Raw genomic sequence first — 19,658 nt, forward strand, 5'->3', positions numbered from 1 at the left:
TTACTTGTTCTGAATAAGGATTTTATTTCAAAGAACATTCCACTACACCTTATCTTTGCAGTCTGTCAACACAGCTTAAACATAGCAGTAATAGGCAACTTGAACAATGAAAAAGTCATAGTCCAATACAGCAAGAGCCTTTTCCCAGCACAGGCTCAGTGTAAGATCCAGCGTGGTTTGTCTGAGGAACAAACTTTTCATTGGCTGTTTAAAAGTGATGCTCATACAAGCATGAAAGAGCTCAGGACAAATCACCCCCTTCAGAAATTCCAAGGCTGGGTCACAGGAGTTTGCTGCAATGCAGAACACAGACTTTATTCCTGAAGAGAAAAAAATTAATAAAAAAACAGTTTTACATCAGCAGAAATATTTAAGAAATTGAAACTTACCTTAATCCTAACCACTGCAAAGTTCAGTTTACAAAATGTTGCTCAATGTGATTCAGTAAGAACCGGAGAGCCCATTCTAGACAAAATCTTGACAATTTAATGCTTCTCAACCTATTTGTTCAGTCAGCTAACACTCATGAGGAAGTTCTATGTAAAACTACACTAGCTGTGCATGAAATACTCTTTTATGGGTAAAGAAGAGCACAGAGACACCACTTAGAAAATACATTGTTTCAGAATAGCGTTTAATACGGTGGATATTCACTGCTTCTCACCTGCCTTCATTTGGAGAAACAGGGCTCTATGGTCTCTTAGGTATCTTTGAACTGTCTAATGTTCAGACAGAAAAAAACCAACAATCCGCACCCCATGACCATTCAATAGATTTTTTTCAGAAGCAAACAATACAAAGTGCTTACTTTTTGATAAAACACCATACAACAGCTGATGTCTGGTACTTGTTTTTGACTGAAAGGTAATGTGGGTGAGTTTAAAGTTTGACTGCTTGATGGGGAAACTAGGATAAACCAGAGATCAAACTCAGCACCTCAGTAAGGTTACAAAACACTCCAAACTACTTTACATTCACATCTATGGGATAAAAGCCAATTTGGTCTTGAGAAAATAGTTCTATTTTTATTTTCTCCTTCTCCAATTGATTTACAAACCTACAAGTCATGACAAGAATGAGAAGGAAAGGATAATGAAAGATGGCAGAGATTTTTTCCAAAGACTTCTTGAGTCAAGACATAAGGCACAGATTTTAAAAGCAGTTCAAAGTGGAAAATCATTAGAATTCAACAGGTTTCACAAAATTAAAAAACAAAACAACTGTAAATATGCGATGTTTTTAAATTTAAAGTAATATGTAAATTTGATTATTAAACTGCAAGACTACCCAACTGCCGACAAAGTACTGAGGACACTATTTAATTTTTTTATCTAAACACTTCACAGGATATTTCTATTGCCACTCTTTATGAAACCAGTTTTATTATTCAGGATATAATTCTGCATCACAAAGAAACAGCATAAGCAAGATCAAACATTAGGAAGTGTCTTAGTAAAAACAAGTTTATTAATCTGTATTTTAGGTATGTAAATAGTCCGCAAACCTTTTTGCCATGACTGTAAACTTTTTATTTAAAAAAATTGTGTTAAAAACCAATACAGGAGTTTCCGTTAATGTTCTAAAAAAGTTTGTTCACATCTTAAAAGAAAATACATTAGCAACATCTCCCAGCAGAATTCATCTTTAAAAAAGTAAAACTCTAGGTACAGAGCTTTTCTACAGTATAGTATCCTCTACATTTTAATTTAATCACAGGATTGAATATCATTCATCTCTATTGTCTCTAGAACATGATCAAGAGTTAAATAGATGATATTCAATGGTGTGTTACACATTGCCACAGGTACTAACATTATTAGAAGAGTGCACAACTGAATTTCACTAACAAAGCAAGACCTTTCTATATGCTGCATCATAACCCTTCCTAACCAATACAGTTAATTTAGCAGTTAATTTAGCTATATGCCTTTAAAATCATGTATGTTTTCCAAGGAAAAATACTAAAAAAATCCATGGTCCAAATTCTGCTCCCACTTATATTCACAGGATAACATAAGCACCATCAAGTTGTGGTTTATCACCCAAAAGCGTAGAGAGAACCAATGAGTTTATGAGTATAAGGGAGAGAAGAACTTGACCCATGTCTGTAAACATTCACAAAAGTCTGCAGTCAAAAGTGCCGGATAGGCAGCCTACCCGCAATACAATTATTTCACTCACAGAGAGGTGCCGGGTCAGGGAGAATGCTGTGGAACATTATTTTAGAGGCAAATTAAAATGCTTGTATGTACTTTGGAAAGACATATTCTCAGCTAGTTAAACCATACTCCAGGAAAACATGATCCACTTCTAGCCAAATACAGTACAGCATCATTTCCTAGCTCTCCTGTTCAGATTCCAACAAAGAAGTACACAATTCAGCAGCAAGCCCATGACAATATTTTCAAAGCGTAAGAAGACCCCCAAACCCCTCTGATCCAGCCTCCCCTTAACATACTGCTGATGCTACGAGGAGATCCTCACACGTACGAAGATCTGAAGAACCATAAACTGACCTTGATCCATGCACACACAAGAAATGTGCATCTAGATCGTCTACAGCTTTAAGTATCTAGTTTCAGTCTAGATCTCATTTTATATGAACCACATATACCATACAAAACATAAAAGAAGGATAGGTGCTTATACACACTATTAAGTATATTTGTTCTTCCCATTCCATTTGACAGCCAATTGCTCTATTTACATAAATACCTGTTTGAATGTTCCTGATCCTGTAAGACACCAAACATTCAACTCATAAGCTAAAAGGAGAGTCAAGGATGCCCAGCATTTCACAGGATCAGACCCTGAATCAACTAAATGCAATCAAGAACGAGGTTTGACATCCAACACAGCCTCCTGGAATCATTTTACCCTCATGTTTTCCCCCTCTTCCCCCAGTTCAGACCATGCTCCCAATTAACACGGAGACAGCTTTCAAAGTGAATATGATCGGGCTCTGTCAAGCAACCACTGCAGTCTTTAAAATGTTTGGTATTTACTGCCATCCACTCTGGGGCAGACTGGTCTGCAATGAAAATGGTGTTCCTGGTGTTGACGGATAGTTAGCAAAACCTTCAGTCTGAGCTGTATAGTTCTCCAGAGCAGAAGCAGAATGTGCCTTCAAGGAAGAGAAGTTGTTAGGAAACAGCACTGATAAAAACAAATAAACAAACAAAAATCTAAATCAAGCAAAATTTCAGGCACAATACCAGTCCTACTCAAGCCAAAACAAAGAAAGTATTAATATAATCTGAAGTGTGCAAAGAACAGAGGTGAGCAATGCACCCACACGCAGATGTTAAACTGTAGCGCAACAATTGCTCTGAAATACCAGAGAATGAGGCAAGCAGTTGGATTAAGAAGAACAACGAAGAAGCGTTAATGGCATTTACTTTCCAGTGGATTAAGTCACAGCTGATTTGGACAGCAAAGCTTAATCAGGAGTTGTACTGTTTCAGACTTTGAGCTCTGTCTTCATCGCTCAAGTAGCTAAGTGTTAATTTTAGTGACTGGAACTTGTAAACAAGAAAGCTGTTTCCTCAATGCAATCTGCGTACATGGATTTCTACAGAATAAATAAATTCCTGAGCTGCAAAAGCAGCATGGCCTAGATGAAGTAATTTGCTTCTTCCAAACTATTTCCCCTGATAGTCCAAAGGTATCTCACAATGTTCTGCATATTGAACAGTAATTAGACACATGCTCCATTTCAAAACCTGACGTGTCACAGAAAAGAGACAATATTAATTCAAGACACTCAGCTGCCTCTTTTAGTGTTTTGTAAAGAAGTACGAACTTCTTACCAGAATCCTTAATCTGTACAGAGGCCATCTTCAATAAAAGGCAAATTAAATACCTAAATACAAACTCTGATGATAGTTTCAGTTAACTCATGTAGGCTGAAGAATGAAACAAGTTGTTGATAAAACTACACATTACCTAAAGCCACCTCAAGCTTATGTTACAATTGTATTTGTGGAAATTATCAAGAGAAAGGCACAACCACAGCAGACACAAATTCAAGACAATCTGATTGCATGTGTACAGAGAGGGACACAACTCATAAAAAAGTGGTTTTCCACAGAAATCTTTAATAATTAAAATGTCAGACTGGAACTGAGCACAGATTTTGCAACTGCATGGTCAGTTCATTAAATTTAACAGATTTCACTTGCATGTCTTCTCTTTTTTCCTTCACTCATTTCACAATGAGTTTTCAAAATAGGTTTAATCACATTCATAACACCCAGAAGCACTGCCCATTGGCCTTGAGTAAGAAGTTAATATGAGTTGTTCTTGTAATCACTTCTCAAACAGGTTAGAGGTTTTAATCATTTACTGACTTAACACACAAGAACATGTTCAAACAATTACTGGAAGCAAAATACTATTAAGAAATAGGCACGTTACCTGTAGTAGTGCTGACTGTGCGGCCGCACTATGCTGCAATTCCTGCAAGGAAGATTGTGCGGCACTTTGGGGAAAGCCAGGGATACCAGGGAGAGATAAAAGACCAGGAAAAACGGCATTTCCTGGTGTCTGTAGTCCAGAAGTCAGGCTGAAAGAATGTCAAGATGCAACTATTATTAGGAAAATCTGCTTTATCCCATGTTTTTCCCTCTATAAGCTTACATCTACATAAATTAGAAAAGCACCTCTGCTTTCTAAACCTCGTGAAAGCCAGAATTTACAAACAGAAGCCTGGTCTCTACGTACCTACAAATTATTAATGCATATACAAACCAAGACTGTCTGGAGCATACCTAAGAAAGGAACTCAGAAATTTTTGTACCTCTGCTGTGCCTACAATTTGCATACAAAAAGCTTTGCAGATTAAAGTTAATGCTGAGTACTTCCTTAAAACATAGGAATATCTAAGATATTGTCTGCCATTATCTGGACATGTCAATGGATGCCCACATGGAATCCATTCTTGTAAAAGCCTAGGAGGTGCCGAGTTTTCTCATCTGGGAAATAAGATCACTCAGCACCTCACTGGATTAGACTGTCGTAACGGTGACTACTGGGGACAACCTACTTAGTAATTACTCTATTGGTTTCTAAAGACAGGTGGAAATCTATTGGTGAACTAACTTTAAAAATTAACTCTAATTACTCACTATGAGTGAAAATAATGTCTATGCCTAAAGTAAAATCAGTGTTTTGCTCAAGGGAAAAAGAAAAGGTTCTGACCTCCTTCAGAAACAGAAACGTACCCAGCCTGTGCAACAAGTGCAGAGTTGAAGTTTGAGCTAAAGGCCGAGGCAAACCCTGGCAGGACCGGAGCTGGAGATGGGGCTGTGGCAGCTGCTGGCAACGGTGCAACTGCTGCTACTGCAGAAGATGCCTGGAGGCCAGGGAAAGAAGGGAGAGCAGGAGTGACAGAGGGTGTGTTAGAGACAGGAAAACCAGGGAAGGATGGGTTTGATGATCCCAGAGGTCCCTGGGCAACAGAAAAAAGGGAAGGGACGGCACTGGACAAGTTAAGCGAGAAGGGTGGAGCAGATACTGTTGCTGAGGCGGCGAGTCCTGAGAGTACGGCGGCAGTGGAACTCACATGAGGGGCAGACATGGCTGAAGCACTTGTAGACGGAGTAGCTAACAAAGACCCTGGGAGAGTGACGGGTGGCGTAAGTGCTGGATTACCAGTAAAAGCAAAGTTACTGGTTAGAGACGTAAAAGGTGGGAGTCCATTGAACACAGGGGCAATGGGAGCAGAGGAGCCATGTGGGGTGAGGGAGATGGAAGCCAGAGAACTGGAGTTGTTTAGAGGAGCACTCAAAGAGGAGAGACCTGATAGCGCTGGATTCAGGGAACTGGGTAAACTGACTGGCACTGAAGCTGCTGAGGTGTATGCACGCCCAAGTGCTGACAGTCCTATAGTGCCATGAGAAGGGCCAGCTGAATGAGAAGGACCTTTGAAGGCCGACAGGGTAGGACTCATGGGTTCTGTTTTGACCAGAACTGGGATATTTGTGGCAGCTGGGGCTGATGAGAGTTGCTGATCCGGATTAGTAGGGCTTGTGCCATGCAAGAGGGAGGCTGATGAGCCACAGTTGACTGGCATAATTGATGGAGAAGTGGTTAAAGGTGACTGTGTAGGCAATGTTGGAGGAGTGGAACTAGAATTGGCCACAGATGGGGATGGAAGACCTGGAAAAATGGCCAGCCCAGGTGTGGAGGAACGCTGTGGGGTGGGGGTGGCTGATGGAGTATAACATTTGTTGACAGAGGAAGTGGGAGGGTCAGAGCTTTGATTAGCAAGAGCAGACAAAGAAGCAAGCTCACTTGTCATAGCAGAAGGTAAAGCAGATGAATTGATTAATGAAGTGTCATTTGATGTCAGAAATCCTTTTAAGACAGACAAAATTGGGTTAGGCAAGCTAAGAGAACCAGGAATGGTAGTGGCAGAAGAATTAGCAATTGTAGATGGAACAGGACTAGAAATCCCTTGGGTGCTGGGAGGCAAGGACAAAGGGAGGCCAGCAAAAACTGATGACAATGGAGTGGGATTATTAGCAGAAGCAATTGAAGAGGTTGCAGAGAACGGGAGACCAGCAAATGGTGCAGCAGCGGATGCGAAAGCTTCACCAGGTGCAGGTGTGGCGCATGGTGTGGAAGAGCCTTGTGGAGCTGGCGTAGCTGTGGTTATAGAAGCCAGCCCAGAAAAAACAGCAGGGATAGGGGTAGAGGTTGCACTGTGAGCAGATGTGACAGGAACACCAGGTAAGGAAAGGGATTTGATGACAGTAGGGGTTGGGGTGGGTGGCTGAGATGTATGGATGGAAGAGGAGACCTGTCCTGGGAAAACAGGAAGGACAGGGGTAGACATGTTCATCCCAGGGATGAGTGGAGTTGCAGGTGCTAATGGATGGCTTATTGCTTTGACAGGTGATGGGGTAGGGACTGGAGTAGCAGCAGGTGTTGAAGGATTAGAACCATGAGGAGTAAAGAGCTGATTCGTTTGTGCAGAAAAAGCTGCAAAGAAACAAAAGTGGTAAGAATACTTGAAACTGTCAGAAATGTTTGAAATCAACACAAACACATTTTATACAGTATTTCAAAATATGATACACAGGCAATAGCTGACATACAATGTCTGTATATGAACAGTGAACACTGAAGCCTATGAAAACAAAACAAAAAGGTATGTACAAACACATCACACAAGTTGTACATGAAGTAGGTAACCACTCCTCTTTAAAACACTTTGTGACATCTGCTACCTCTTCATGATCTCATGCAAGACAGTTAGATACTCAAACATACTCCACAAGAATGTCTAAGTGACACAGGTAAACACCCTCCCTCTGGTCTCTACCACCTGGCAGTACCCGAAACAGATCTAATATCCCATCGGCATCAGATCACCTGGGCTCCTCTGCATCCACTGCCACTGAAGGTCAGAATTTCCTTCAGAACCAGTTAATTCAATGTATCATGATCTCAGAGAAGTTTAGTCAACAACTGAAGAAAGATGATTTCAGGTGCTGGTATTTTTCTTTCCTTCAAAATCAGGCCATTCTCTTCACTGTGTCTCCTTCAGATTTTGATTCTAAGAAGGTACACTTTTAAATTCATGTATCACACTACAGTATTAAACTAACATTGGCACTTGACCTTTTCAACAAATATTTCTGTAAGTCTGAAGTCAGGTGTCTATAACTGAGGCAAGCGCCTGCCACTAGGAATAGAGACATCAGTCAAGCTGGAGGAAAATCTGCAAACGGGCACGTTGGGGTTAATGGAAAGAAGTTGCATTTATGAACACTGGCATGTCATGAGCCTTGATATGCCCCTATCTAGCTCCTGGGGAATATGAATGTGTTCATGAATCATTCCTCCCAAACAACCCTCATGCTTTATTTGACTTTTAAAATAATCTGTTCAACTGTAAGCAAATCACTGATCCAACCTGTCAAACTCATCACTCGTAACTCTGTAGCAGCTTAGGTCTCTCTTTTGCCAAAATTCTACATATACACACACAAACTCCAACACAGAATCTTTAAAATCTTCAACCTAAATTGGTATGACAAACTCCTGTGTTATGTATCTTGAAACTCTAAAACCAGCAAGTTTGCAAATAGAATATTTCCTTTTACATATTCTTTTCCAAAAACGAAGACCCAAATTGCTCAGCTCTGGATTCTACCCTTTCCTTATCCTGTTTCCGAGCTGAAGAAGAATCTCCATGATCACAGTTGTCACAACTAGAGAAATACAGCTGCAACAGAACCCAGAGCTGTTACTGCATTTCTCCTCCCAAGAGAAGATTTTATTCCTTACACTACATTCATTTATCTGTATAAACTACCTTGTAAATACATGCACGATTAAAGGGGTATATATGAATAAACTGATTCTTTGGAACAGCAACAATTCTGTAGAACTATCCCTATGCACAGAGGAGAAAAAACGTAACTTCTTTTTTTTTCCTATAAATATTTACAGGGGCTAAACTTATCATGGCCATTTTATCTATTTGGGGTATGTGTTAATATGCCTGAGTCAATAGTCAGTAGATTCACAGTTTCTGTTTGTCAAACCTAACAAAGTGTTATGGAAGCCTTTGTATAAGTAGGTCATAATGGGAATTATTATTATCATTTGTACTCAATGTACAAAGCATATGAAGTACCACACGAATAAAGATTAAAAAAAAAAAAAAAGACAACTCTCTCTTCTGCAAAAAGAACTGGAAATTAAAGCATAAGACAAAAGTGCAGGTACACGTAGTCAGATGTAACAGTCTGGGATAAGACATTCTATACATGGATTTCAACAAACTATAAACAAAGAATTTGTCTCTCTTGTATTCCTAGCTTCCCACAGCAGCTAATATACAACATTAAAATGTGAATGAGATTTCAGGTATCTGTCCGAAGTTTTAACAACTGCAAAGATATTAATGAAGTGTTTCAGTGTACTACATTGCAAAGCATGTTTTGATTTCATTTTCTTTACATGATTTCTCACACACTTATATGCTGAAGAATATACAACTTTAATGAACTAACGCAAAAGGCAGAATTGTAATGTTTCAATGCTTCTAAGTGTCAAATGCCTGAGATGATTTTTTAATTAACTCTCAGAGGATCCTATTCCAACAGTAGTCAAATATTTGGAGGCTTACAAAAATCCCCCTAAACAAATACATTGTTTACATTTTCTGAACAAATAACAAAGACACAATCAACACAAAACTCCCCCTGTGGATTTGCAATTTACCTTGATTTTGGGAAGGTTTTGCCTGGCTGGAAAGTTCCTCATTTTCTAAACAGAGAATAACAGCTTGTTATTTAAAAGCAAATGAAACTCCAGCAGCGAATAACCCATTCACAACAATGAATTAGAAAAAATACGATCAACATTTTTAAAGGTATGCATGCTTTACCTGATACCACTGGGTTAGCACTGTATGGCGGAGGAGCTGGTAAGCCTGGAGCTATGACATTAGCCATTGGAACTAAGCCGGCATTGTTGTAAGCACCTAAAAGAACCAACACAATACACATCTCAGTTGGAAGAATCCATATCTAAGTGAACCAGTAAGTGTCTTTTCCTTTAAAAGAACCAGAAAGCCAGACCAGTTAATCATCCAGGCTGGATGCTGGCTTTTTGCCAATGTCTGCCTAAGTGACATGCATTATGATCCAAATTTTAGGAAAGGCAGTTCTCTTGAAAGAGCCTGAAAAGGTCAGGTTTCAATTGCTTTCAGTTCCATTTTGCCTGAAAAACTCAAAGGGGAGGAGTGATTCAGAACGTCTGAAGCATCATTTCTTTGCAACTCTTCCTTTAACATAAAAGCCTTGACAAACGAGACAAACATACACCATCGACCATGACCAGCCCTCCAACACCAGTCAGAAAAATGTCCCATCTCAAATACTTAGTCTCTCAGAATTCAAATCACAGGAACATAAATACACCTCACAGTGGTCCTGAAAGGGTATTTGAAAAGCATTAGAGCTTACACTTCATGGGAAAAAAGTAGTACTTGAACATTTCTCAAAGTGCAGTAATTTCTCATATGTAATTCCTTTCTGACATTTTCATGATAGTTTTACCTAATGTTAAGATTTTTGCATGACAACTCTTGGCTGAAATTCAGAAAAGTAACTAACAATCATAGCATCACCCAGGAAGGAAATGTTAAACCAATATACGTAAGAGGCAGAAAACAAAACATCAGTCTGACCATTGCTTGAAAAGAAACACATTCAATAGTTTCAGGTCAGTATCTGCAATCTCATTAAACATTTTATATATATATATAAATATATCATCAGTTGTAAGTTCTGTTGTTACAAGAATTTTTTTTTTTTAAACCGTGTAGCACCCTAATAAGGCCCTGAAAACTCAAAAGCTGTTTCAAATCCTAAAATCTACTAGCATTTACATCCAGTCACAGGCCAAATTTTGTGCCCTAACTTACTTTGGATAGGATTTGTTCAATATAAATCTGAGCCAGTCTGCAAGTTTCCTGTACACTTTCTGTGGAGTAAGTCATTTCTAGGGCACAAATCATCAAGCTTTAGCTACTAGTAGTGCAAATTTTTCCAAACTGACTATAAAGACACTTGCAGACATCATGCTGGTTAGATGACTCGCCCTTCAACACGCATGCTAAGAGCTCTACCACACTTTCTTATCAAATATGTTAAGACCTCCCTGAAATACCTAACACTAGTGAAAAGCAAGCTTCCTAAGCAGAGCACTCATTTTGCCGCACAGAATGGCAAGATTAGGAAAAGCTTTCAGCTGCTGCTCAAAAAGACCAGAGTCTGACTACATCAGTACTCCAACTTCTTCTTCCAAAGAAATGGCAATTGCCTTGCTCCCATCCAAAAATGTCTGGAATCAAACAACAGATAAAGCAGAGTAAAGAGAGAGGAGTTTATGAAGAAAGACTCAATCTTCCCTGAGGCACAAGGCTAGGAATAGTAAGACCAGACACAGGAAAAAGAAATCACTATGTCCCTTCTGAGACTGAAATCTACATACCTGAATTTTTATTTTAGGTAACTGCTTTAAAGTACAGCTGAAGGCAACTGAGAAACAGATTACAGTCCTTCAGCAAGTTCCTATGTATTTCCACCCAATCCAGGGCTGTGCCTGACCATATCCTAAGTTTGGTACAACAGCAAGTCAACAGACTTGTCAAGCCAAAGCCCAAACCTTAATCAAACATTGTAACAAAGACACAGACCTGTATTCTTGTCTAACATGCACAGTGCCTCCCATAAATGAAATATTTTGTCACCAGAACAGAATTGTGAATTTTCTTTATGATGTGATCACTGGGAAAAGAAGTCAATATATTCCTCTTTTTATCAACTCTGAGTCATGACAGGAAGAGGTGGAAACTAATACCCAGAGCATGTTCAGGGAGCGCAAGCCCATTTCAGATATGATCATGGTCAGAGAAACTGACACTCAATGCTTTTTAATAAAAAAGGCTTATTTTAATAAAAGGCAAATGGAGTAAACAACACCATCAAGCTAAAACACAGAGAAGCCTTACTTGGTGCAATAGTTGCATGTGGCCGACATGGTGGGATGGGGTATGGAACTGGTTTGTGTGGGTTGTAGGTTGATGGAGCCTACATAAACAAAAAACAAACAGAAGAAGCAATAGTGAAAGCATTACCTAATGTTTCTCAGGAAAAAAGCTAACATTCAGATACTACTACAGACAGCTGTTCTTCACTGGAAAAACATTTGATATCATATTTCTTCATAATACCCATAGCGACTGCAAATATTTCACTGTTTCTGAAAGGAATGAAACAAACATCACGAGTATATGTTTAGATTTTAATATAACACTGAACACAGGTGGGAAAGGGAAATCCTTCCTGCCTTGTAGTGTTCACGCTCTCCAGTCTTAGACTGACTTCTCGTTTTAAAGATTTAGCACATTTAAAACTAACAAATAGTTATGAAGTTACTTGTCCCTTTAAAATAATATACTTAGTGGGAAACATCTCATAATAAAAGTGAAAACAAAACATTTGGACAATACTTCAAATTAGCAGCAGGTTCATTGGGAGTTCACCCCACATGCTTAAAAATTTTGAAATACAAATCAGCTATGTTGTTAGAAAACAAGAACCTTCTTCTAAGGCACTGCTGTAATTTAGGTTTCCAAGATGCAGGGTTTTTTATGTTCATGTAGGAAACCCTCAGAGACTGTATTAAAAAATTTGTATCTAAAACTTACACTAGCTCATGATGGACTACTAAAAATACTTTTAGCTTTCTCTTCTGCTAGTTAATTCTGCCTTCAAATGCACACATGTTATATCCCCTAGATAATCCTATCCCACATAAACTAGAGCTTGTTTTCAAGTTAAATAAAAATATGTTAGGTCATGTTATCGTTATTATAGAAGGTAGTTTTGTTTAACCTGATGCTCTACAGTCTTCTTGCAATATAGCAGCATTTCATACAAAAGCCTCACTGAATTGGCTGGTGGTTTAATTTATTTATTCATTTATTAAACATACTGGTTTGGATGGTCCAAGTATACGGGCTGCTATTCCCTTTCCTTCATTAGTACATTCTTCTGTGTCCTTTTTGATAGGGGTTCCCTGAAACAAAAGAAAATGAAACTATTAAGTACTAACTTAGAAGTAAATCTTGCTCTATACATATTAGATTTTTTCTCTGAACTACACTCAAGTTTTTGAATATTCTGAAAGTGATACTCAACCAAGTTTATTAGGAAAAAGAAACTGTGTTTTAGGTTTGTAAAATAAGAGCATTCCAATAGCTTGGTTTATAAAACTGCGCTTTTGTAAAGAGACGCATATTAAACAGTCCATGCTTCTGACATCATCAGAATTCTGCATTTTGATTGGTGGACATGATAACTTATATTTTGCAGTCCCTTAAGTGTTCACAGGAAAAACTTAACAGGGTTGCTCAAGAACTACACGAAGACTAGCAGCAGTACTGTAGTGATGATATTAGGTCATCTTATCAACCTACCAGTAAGGCTCTTTACACCTCTCCCAATTCTGCCAAATATCGCCAGAGTTTACAACGCTTTCCTTATAGGAACAATGTCTTATTATGCAGTAGCCTTGACTTGAAGCAGCATAGAAAGAAAAGGCAAATAAAAACAATGCAAGTTCCCTATGGATGTGTAATGAAGTAATAAAAAACCACAAAACATTGCTTTTGATTTCATGCTTCCTTCCACATATATGAATCCTGGTTTTGATTATGCTATAACAAATCCTAAATCAAGGATGTTGTGAAAAGCAAAAATACAGGATCGTGCTTACTGGAAAAATTCCATTTATGCGGCTTGGTTTGCCCTTGGGATAAGGGTTGCCAGGAATCATGCCACAGGATGATATCATAGCATGAGGAGCCTTACAACCCGTTTTTGAAGCCTGAAAAATAAACAAGAAAGGACATTATTTTCTATCAAATTCAATGCTTTACATAAATGAATTACTATTTCATTACATTTAGATGGCATGAATCAGCTTACATGGAACAATTCAAAGCTTTGTCTCAAATCGTCTTCCCAAATAGTCCAAATAGTGTTAGGTTCTGCGAAAGTGCCTTCTGTTTTGAATAACTCTACTTGACCCCATCTGCTTCTACTGAACTTGGGGTTAAGCACTTGGTGCTTCCTAAAACAAATGCAGACTGTTTCCTTCAGCACTGGTTGCAATTCCGTGCCCTTTTTCCATAGGATCCTAATGCCTGACAGAAACTTTCCCCTTTTCTCCACAGATATACACAGCTCCTATCTTTTTTCAGCCACTTCTTTCCACTCATCTTCCACCAGTAGTTCCCAGCAGTCCTTATGGTAAGTCTTGACCCCACAATGACCATGACAATGGAGACAATACTGTATTTGACAGAATCAGGGATACTAGAGTATCTTGACTACCTGTTCAAGAATTCTTCTGCATCTTTTCTTCTCTGACATATTAATTCTGAACAGATCTTCAATAAGCCGATAATTCTGAGCATCAACAATGTTGCTATAAATAAAGACACTGATTACTGTCATTCCATATACTTATCAGAAACAATGTACTACTGAAAAGTAATCAACAATTTTTCAGACAATACCCAACAGTACATTAAAAAGCATAATTAGTTCAAATCATAAAATTATTGTTCTTATTGAAGTACAAAACCCAGGCTTAAATATGAACTTCATACCTGTAAGTGAAACATAGGATTAAATACCAATACAGAACAATGGACGACGATGGCTAAACCTTGTGGCAAAAATAACTAAAATGAATTTTGCATCACAACAGTTAATGAGAAAGCTTTAATTGCTACTAGCACACAATTCCCAGCACGGCAGAAAATCAGCAGCTACTTGGTTTGCAACTGTTTCTTGCCAGACTGGTAGAGAAACAAATTTTCATCTTATTTACTCCAGAATTAAAAAGATGAAACTCCTGGAAATTCTCTCCGTGTTCTGCAGAAATAGTGAAACCCCTCACATAGTTCAAAAAAGTACCCTTCCCTTCTCTTTGCTCCTCTCCCAAAAATAACACTAGACGTGTCAAAGAAAACAACAAAACATGCAAGTACAAGGAGCCTAATGCCTGATTCTACCTGTCTTTTTCAAAACCCTGACCCCACCACCTCCACTGCTGTTAAACACCACCTGCCCCACCCAAACTACTGGAAATAGAATACCGCCGCAAAAAGGAGGCCTTCTCAACAAAGAGTATTAGAAGAAATGGAATCAGCAGAATGTTGAACGAAGACATGAAAAACTCTTCAAAGAATGCTATTAAAATGCTAATGGACTTTCAGCTTTGTTCTCTAGTTTTGATTAGCAAAGTAAGTAGTACATAGATTTGGGTTAGGATTTCTATATCATGACTCCCTAATTATGCTCTTGCACTGTGGAAATTCTACAGCTAAAGAAGTCACTATGCTTTCCCCCCACACCAGCTGAAGTGTAGCAGCTGTAGAGCTCCAATCTCATTTCAAGCAAAACAGGTTAGTTTAAAGTGCCACTGAACTTCCTTTAGGCTGCCATGCTTTGCTTTGGCCTGAAGGAGACCGGGAGCGCTCACACAGCTTCTTAAAGCTCAATTCTGAAAGCAAGACCATGTCTATATCCTCAATCTTATTTGTTTTATGGTTATTTATATCATTAATTTACGTGCCCCAAAATGTTTAAGCTGGCTGTAATATATAGCATTCATATGCCAGGCAGACATACTAAATGCAAAAAAAAACATCCCAACCCAAGCAAGAACAACATTTCATGTAATAAATCCCCTAAACCAGACAGAAGAGTTCCAGTATAAACTTATGTAGATGGTAGATCCTTTGAAGCAGCTGTGTTTAGTAAAACAAAATAAAAAACAACTTTCCGTGTACATATAAATTTAGAATACCTATACATCTTTTATAGACATTAGATCTGTAAATTAAATGTGTCAATTTAAGAGAACTATTTACTTACCTCATTTTTACACATGTAATATTTAGAGGGCTTTTCAAATGCAAAAGGGTCAATGCCCAGAATACTCTGGTCTCGAGCGTTTTACATTTCAGTGAGCAGAAATAAGCTTAAGGCCCTCTTCATCCTCTACAAGATTTGGAAACCACTGTAAAAACACTGGCAAAGTGACAGCTTTCCAGCAGGCAGAAGCCCATACAGCAGCACACTCAAGACTCAGATGAACTATGGAACTCTGCACAATGTTTACTTCCAATTCTTCTTTTTACAGCCACATCAATAATGGATTTGTGCTTTACCTTAACTGGCCACAGTGTTTGCTTCTACAAGCATCTGAAATTTTATACATTCAAACACTACTAAAAACAATACAAGTTAAGGAAATAAAACATGAGAGATACTTACGAAGCTAAGATTTCAAGGGCAATAAGTTTATCTTTACTGAATGTGAAGCAGTTGAGAATATTAACCATTTTCGATGCCGGAACTGCCACTATTTTCTGACAAGTAAGCAAGAAAGAAAAAAAGTGTCTATAAAGAAAGGCAGTACAATTATTTTAAACTCAGAATGCAACTCAGTAACAGCTTCATATAATGTATTTCAGTAAACATTTAATAATCTCTCCCTCTCTATATTCTAAATTCTGAACAAGCAACTCCAAAAAGCACTTGCCAAAAGCAAAGAAATTAGAAAAGTTAACAATAGTGACAAAGGGCTACATGTATTCTTGTGATACACAGGAAAGCAGAAGATACTTTAGTCAGAAAAGATACCCTAGTTAAAAGTATGAAGTTTCATATTTCGATACCATGGAAAGAAATGAAGAAGAAGCTTGGAAGATTAAGGGGCAGTCTGACCCATCTCTTGCAAAAGTAGACACCACAAAACTAGAATGAGATTAAGAGGGCAAACTTACTCCACAAAATTATGTCACAAGAACTTACATGTTGTAAAGCCTTTATCGCCTTAAGCTGTGGTTCAGCCCAGGAAAAATATCTCAATAACTCAACAACCTGCAAAGAAAGGCCTTCAATTAATCTTTTATATGTATTAAAAAAATATGCTAACAGCATCAATATGATCTTTCCATTTTTGGAATACAGCGGTATACTGCTAAAAAAACGTGTCTGTCTGTGATGTTTGATTGTCAGTGCCTACCAGCATGTAACATTCCTTTTGTTCTAAGTAGGCACTTAAAATTTCTACCTTATGAGATGTTTTTCTACGGAAATATTTAAAATAGATACTTACTCCTCTCTATATATTTGCATATATGCAAAACAATTGCCACAGCATTAGGAAAAAAAGTAAGTCTTTCTGAAAAAGCTTATAAACATTCAGTATCTCAAACAGTGTATTCACTAAGCATACACAAACACACACACACAAAAACAAAAAACAAAAAACACAAAATACAAAAAAACAGAAACCGATATACAGAAGAAAAAGGATCAGGAAAAAAATATACATAGTACCAAAATAAGTTGGATACTTATTACTACATGCCAGTTTATAAATAGTTGCAAAAGAATCCTTAATTCCATGATGATAAACTTATCCAATTTTCCCCGAACAACAATAATGAAAATCTAATGATGATGATAACAAAACAAGTTGGAACTATTTTTAACAGTTTATTGCTGATTTAATAATGAAGAATTAAATCTCCTCAGTTAATAAATCAAAAAACTAATGTGATCAGCCTCAGTATGACTGGAGACACTATATTTCTCTATTACTGAATACACAAAACTAATAGTTCCCATTAAACCCATGACAGTGTTGACTTTTACCTGTTCACTAGAAAAGTATCCATGAACATATTCAATAGCTTTTAATTTGTACTCAGTCAATACAGCCTAGAAGATATAAGAAAAAAAAAGATGCATAATTAGTCCCTCAAACATTATAATTATGGCACAACCATCTGCTAGACTAACCTATTAATCTAAAAAATCTGACCTTACAAAGTGACATTTCCATCAACTACATTGCTATACTTCTAAGTAACAGTATATTCCTTAAATAATTGAGAGAACAACGGAAAACAGAGTTGTAATTTAATTCTTCTGTTAAAAAGAGTCATTTTTTGATTTAATTTTGCTTTTTGTTCTTGTTGTTTAAGACTGTACTGAGAGCACATCATCACTCTTCCTTTTGCCTCAAAGGTTTACATAAACTTTACATTAAACAATATATTAGAGTTGATTATCCATACAATCTCTTTTTGTGTTCCCTGAAAAATAATTTTAAAAGCATCTTACTTCAGTGAATTTATGAAGAAACTGGGTAACAAGTCCATACAGATGGAATTAAGTACACAGGAAAACCTGCTCCAGAGGTTGATGTCTTATCATAACCTGCCCAATGTTAAAACTTGAATACACAACCATACAAAACAAAGGAAGCAAAGTAGTTTAATGCAGTAGTTTAAAGACCACCACCTATGACTTAGTGGCAAGACTATTTTGTTGATAACCACCTGGGCTACCAATAGCCAGGGCTTCCTCCTCCTCCTCAGTGCACTGATGGATATATAAATGTAAACATGACAGGTAACAGCTGAATTCCTGCTCCAAATCGATGCACCCACCTTTCTTCCCCAGTTTCCAAGGCCCCCATCCATTGCCAGCTTTCATGCTAACTACTCTCAAATCACCTCCAGCTTCACCCACACACCCACTTCTGTCTCTTCCCCATAGCCCTAAAATCTACCCCTGTTCCTTCTGGTTTTGCCCTTGTCCCCCCACACAGACAGATGTGAAGTTCTCCATCACTGCAACACAGCTGTGAGCAGCCCAGGTGCACACACACACACACCCACTGTTCCAGGCAACCCCTTCCTTTCTGTACCTCCTCAAGAGACCAACAACACCAAACACACTGAAGTCACAGGGATAAAAAAACCCTCTCCTTTCTCTTTATCTCATTTTACCTTCTCTCCCTTCCTTTTCTCTTCACATATTTTGGTGTAAAAAAAAAAAAAAAAGCCTGGTATTTCACATGGCAACTTTACAAAAAAAAAATTACTTTTTCTTCTTAAATCAACAACTGAATAAATTCATAATAAGAACACAAACAGAAAGTGCTGCTATGTATATTTATGAAAAACCCTCAAAGTTTATTTTGTTAACAATCATAAATATATACAGGGAAAGACAGAACTAAGCTACAGATTAAGGCACTGAAATAATTGTCCCTGCTAATTGTAGGACTGAAAATGGGACACACCAACACAAGAGATTTGTAAATCACATAATAAAGAAGGTTCTACCACAGAGCTAGAAATGAAGTTTAAACAAAAACCTCGCAACAAAGATACAAAACAAGTATTTGGAAAATGAACATTACACTGGAAGAGCACAGCTGTTATTAACACAGCACTGCACCGATCCTCAGATCAACAGTAAGTTAGGTTTACGGGAATACAGGCAGCTAGCACACAGCCAACATAATTGTCTAAAATCACATGTCAAAACCTCTTTTGTTTGAAGTCTTTAGTAATCACAGAGCATACGCTGAAGGGCCGCACTGCAGTAGTAATATTCGAAACATAGTTCCCTCCCACCATCAATTCTCAGAGAAAATATTCATGTGCAATATGTTCCTTGATTTTTTTCCCCAGATTTTCCATAAAATTTTTAGGTTGGGAAAGAAATCCACACCCGGAAGCATCTTAGGCTGTGATGTTTTTAGCTGGTTACACAGCACAAAACATACCTGTTTTATAAAGAATTTATGACCGTGACCTTATGTAAAAATGCTAGTACGTGCAGTTTTGACAACAGAGACTCATCACTGGGGCTTTTGAGCACAGCAATTTATACATCAATACATTCCAAAATAATCCTGCTACAGCTGCAGCCACTACTGCGTCTCATGCTGAAGAGAAGCTGAACTGAAACTCAACTCTGTAGCACCCAACTCCCAAGAAAGGAAATGACCTCTTCTAAACCATCCATCATCACAAAAACACCTATTACAGAACCACTAAGGATTCCTTCTCTGCCATAAGGCGATCTCATATAAAACAAGCCCCTCATTTTCCCACCAAGACAGCTTTCGCAGGATAATTAACTGTTCCACTGTGACATAACACCTCTGCTTAACTACTGCAAAATACATCATCCAGGTTTACACTTCCCATGTAAGACAGAAATCATTAATCTCAGAGGTTCTGATCTTTT

The 19,658-nt window shown here is 37.9% G+C and overlaps 1 protein-coding gene across 3 annotated transcripts in view; it reads right to left on the bottom strand.

The window, feature by feature from the left end:
- Positions 1-19,658, bottom strand: part of PROSER1 (proline and serine rich 1) — a 20,713-nt gene continuing 1,055 nt past the window's right edge. Inside the window, exons 2-13 of one of the 3 annotated variants that reach the window (XM_021286880.2) lie at positions 17,265-17,330; positions 16,416-16,484; positions 15,876-15,970; positions 13,923-14,016; positions 13,303-13,413; positions 12,520-12,603; positions 11,534-11,612; positions 9,404-9,499; positions 9,238-9,282; positions 5,223-6,984; positions 4,417-4,564; positions 1-293 (exon numbers count right to left, since the gene is read on the bottom strand). In XM_021286880.2, the coding sequence (XP_021142555.1) occupies positions 261-293; positions 4,417-4,564; positions 5,223-6,984; positions 9,238-9,282; positions 9,404-9,499; positions 11,534-11,612; positions 12,520-12,603; positions 13,303-13,413; positions 13,923-14,016; positions 15,876-15,970; positions 16,416-16,484; positions 17,265-17,330 (2,682 nt within the window). In that variant the 3' untranslated portion in view covers positions 1-260. Of the gene's footprint in view, positions 321-1,445; positions 3,125-4,416; positions 4,565-5,222; positions 6,985-9,237; positions 9,283-9,403; positions 9,500-11,533; positions 11,613-12,519; positions 12,604-13,302; positions 13,414-13,922; positions 14,017-15,875; positions 15,971-16,415; positions 16,485-17,264; positions 17,331-19,658 lie in introns of those variants that run through there. The other 2 variants (XM_005501862.4, XM_005501861.4) reach the window with 2 other exon arrangements.

Source organism: Columba livia, chromosome 1 (genome assembly GCF_036013475.1).
Source record: "Columba livia isolate bColLiv1 breed racing homer chromosome 1, bColLiv1.pat.W.v2, whole genome shotgun sequence".
In the NCBI taxonomy this organism is placed as follows: domain Eukaryota; kingdom Metazoa; phylum Chordata; class Aves; order Columbiformes; family Columbidae; genus Columba; species Columba livia.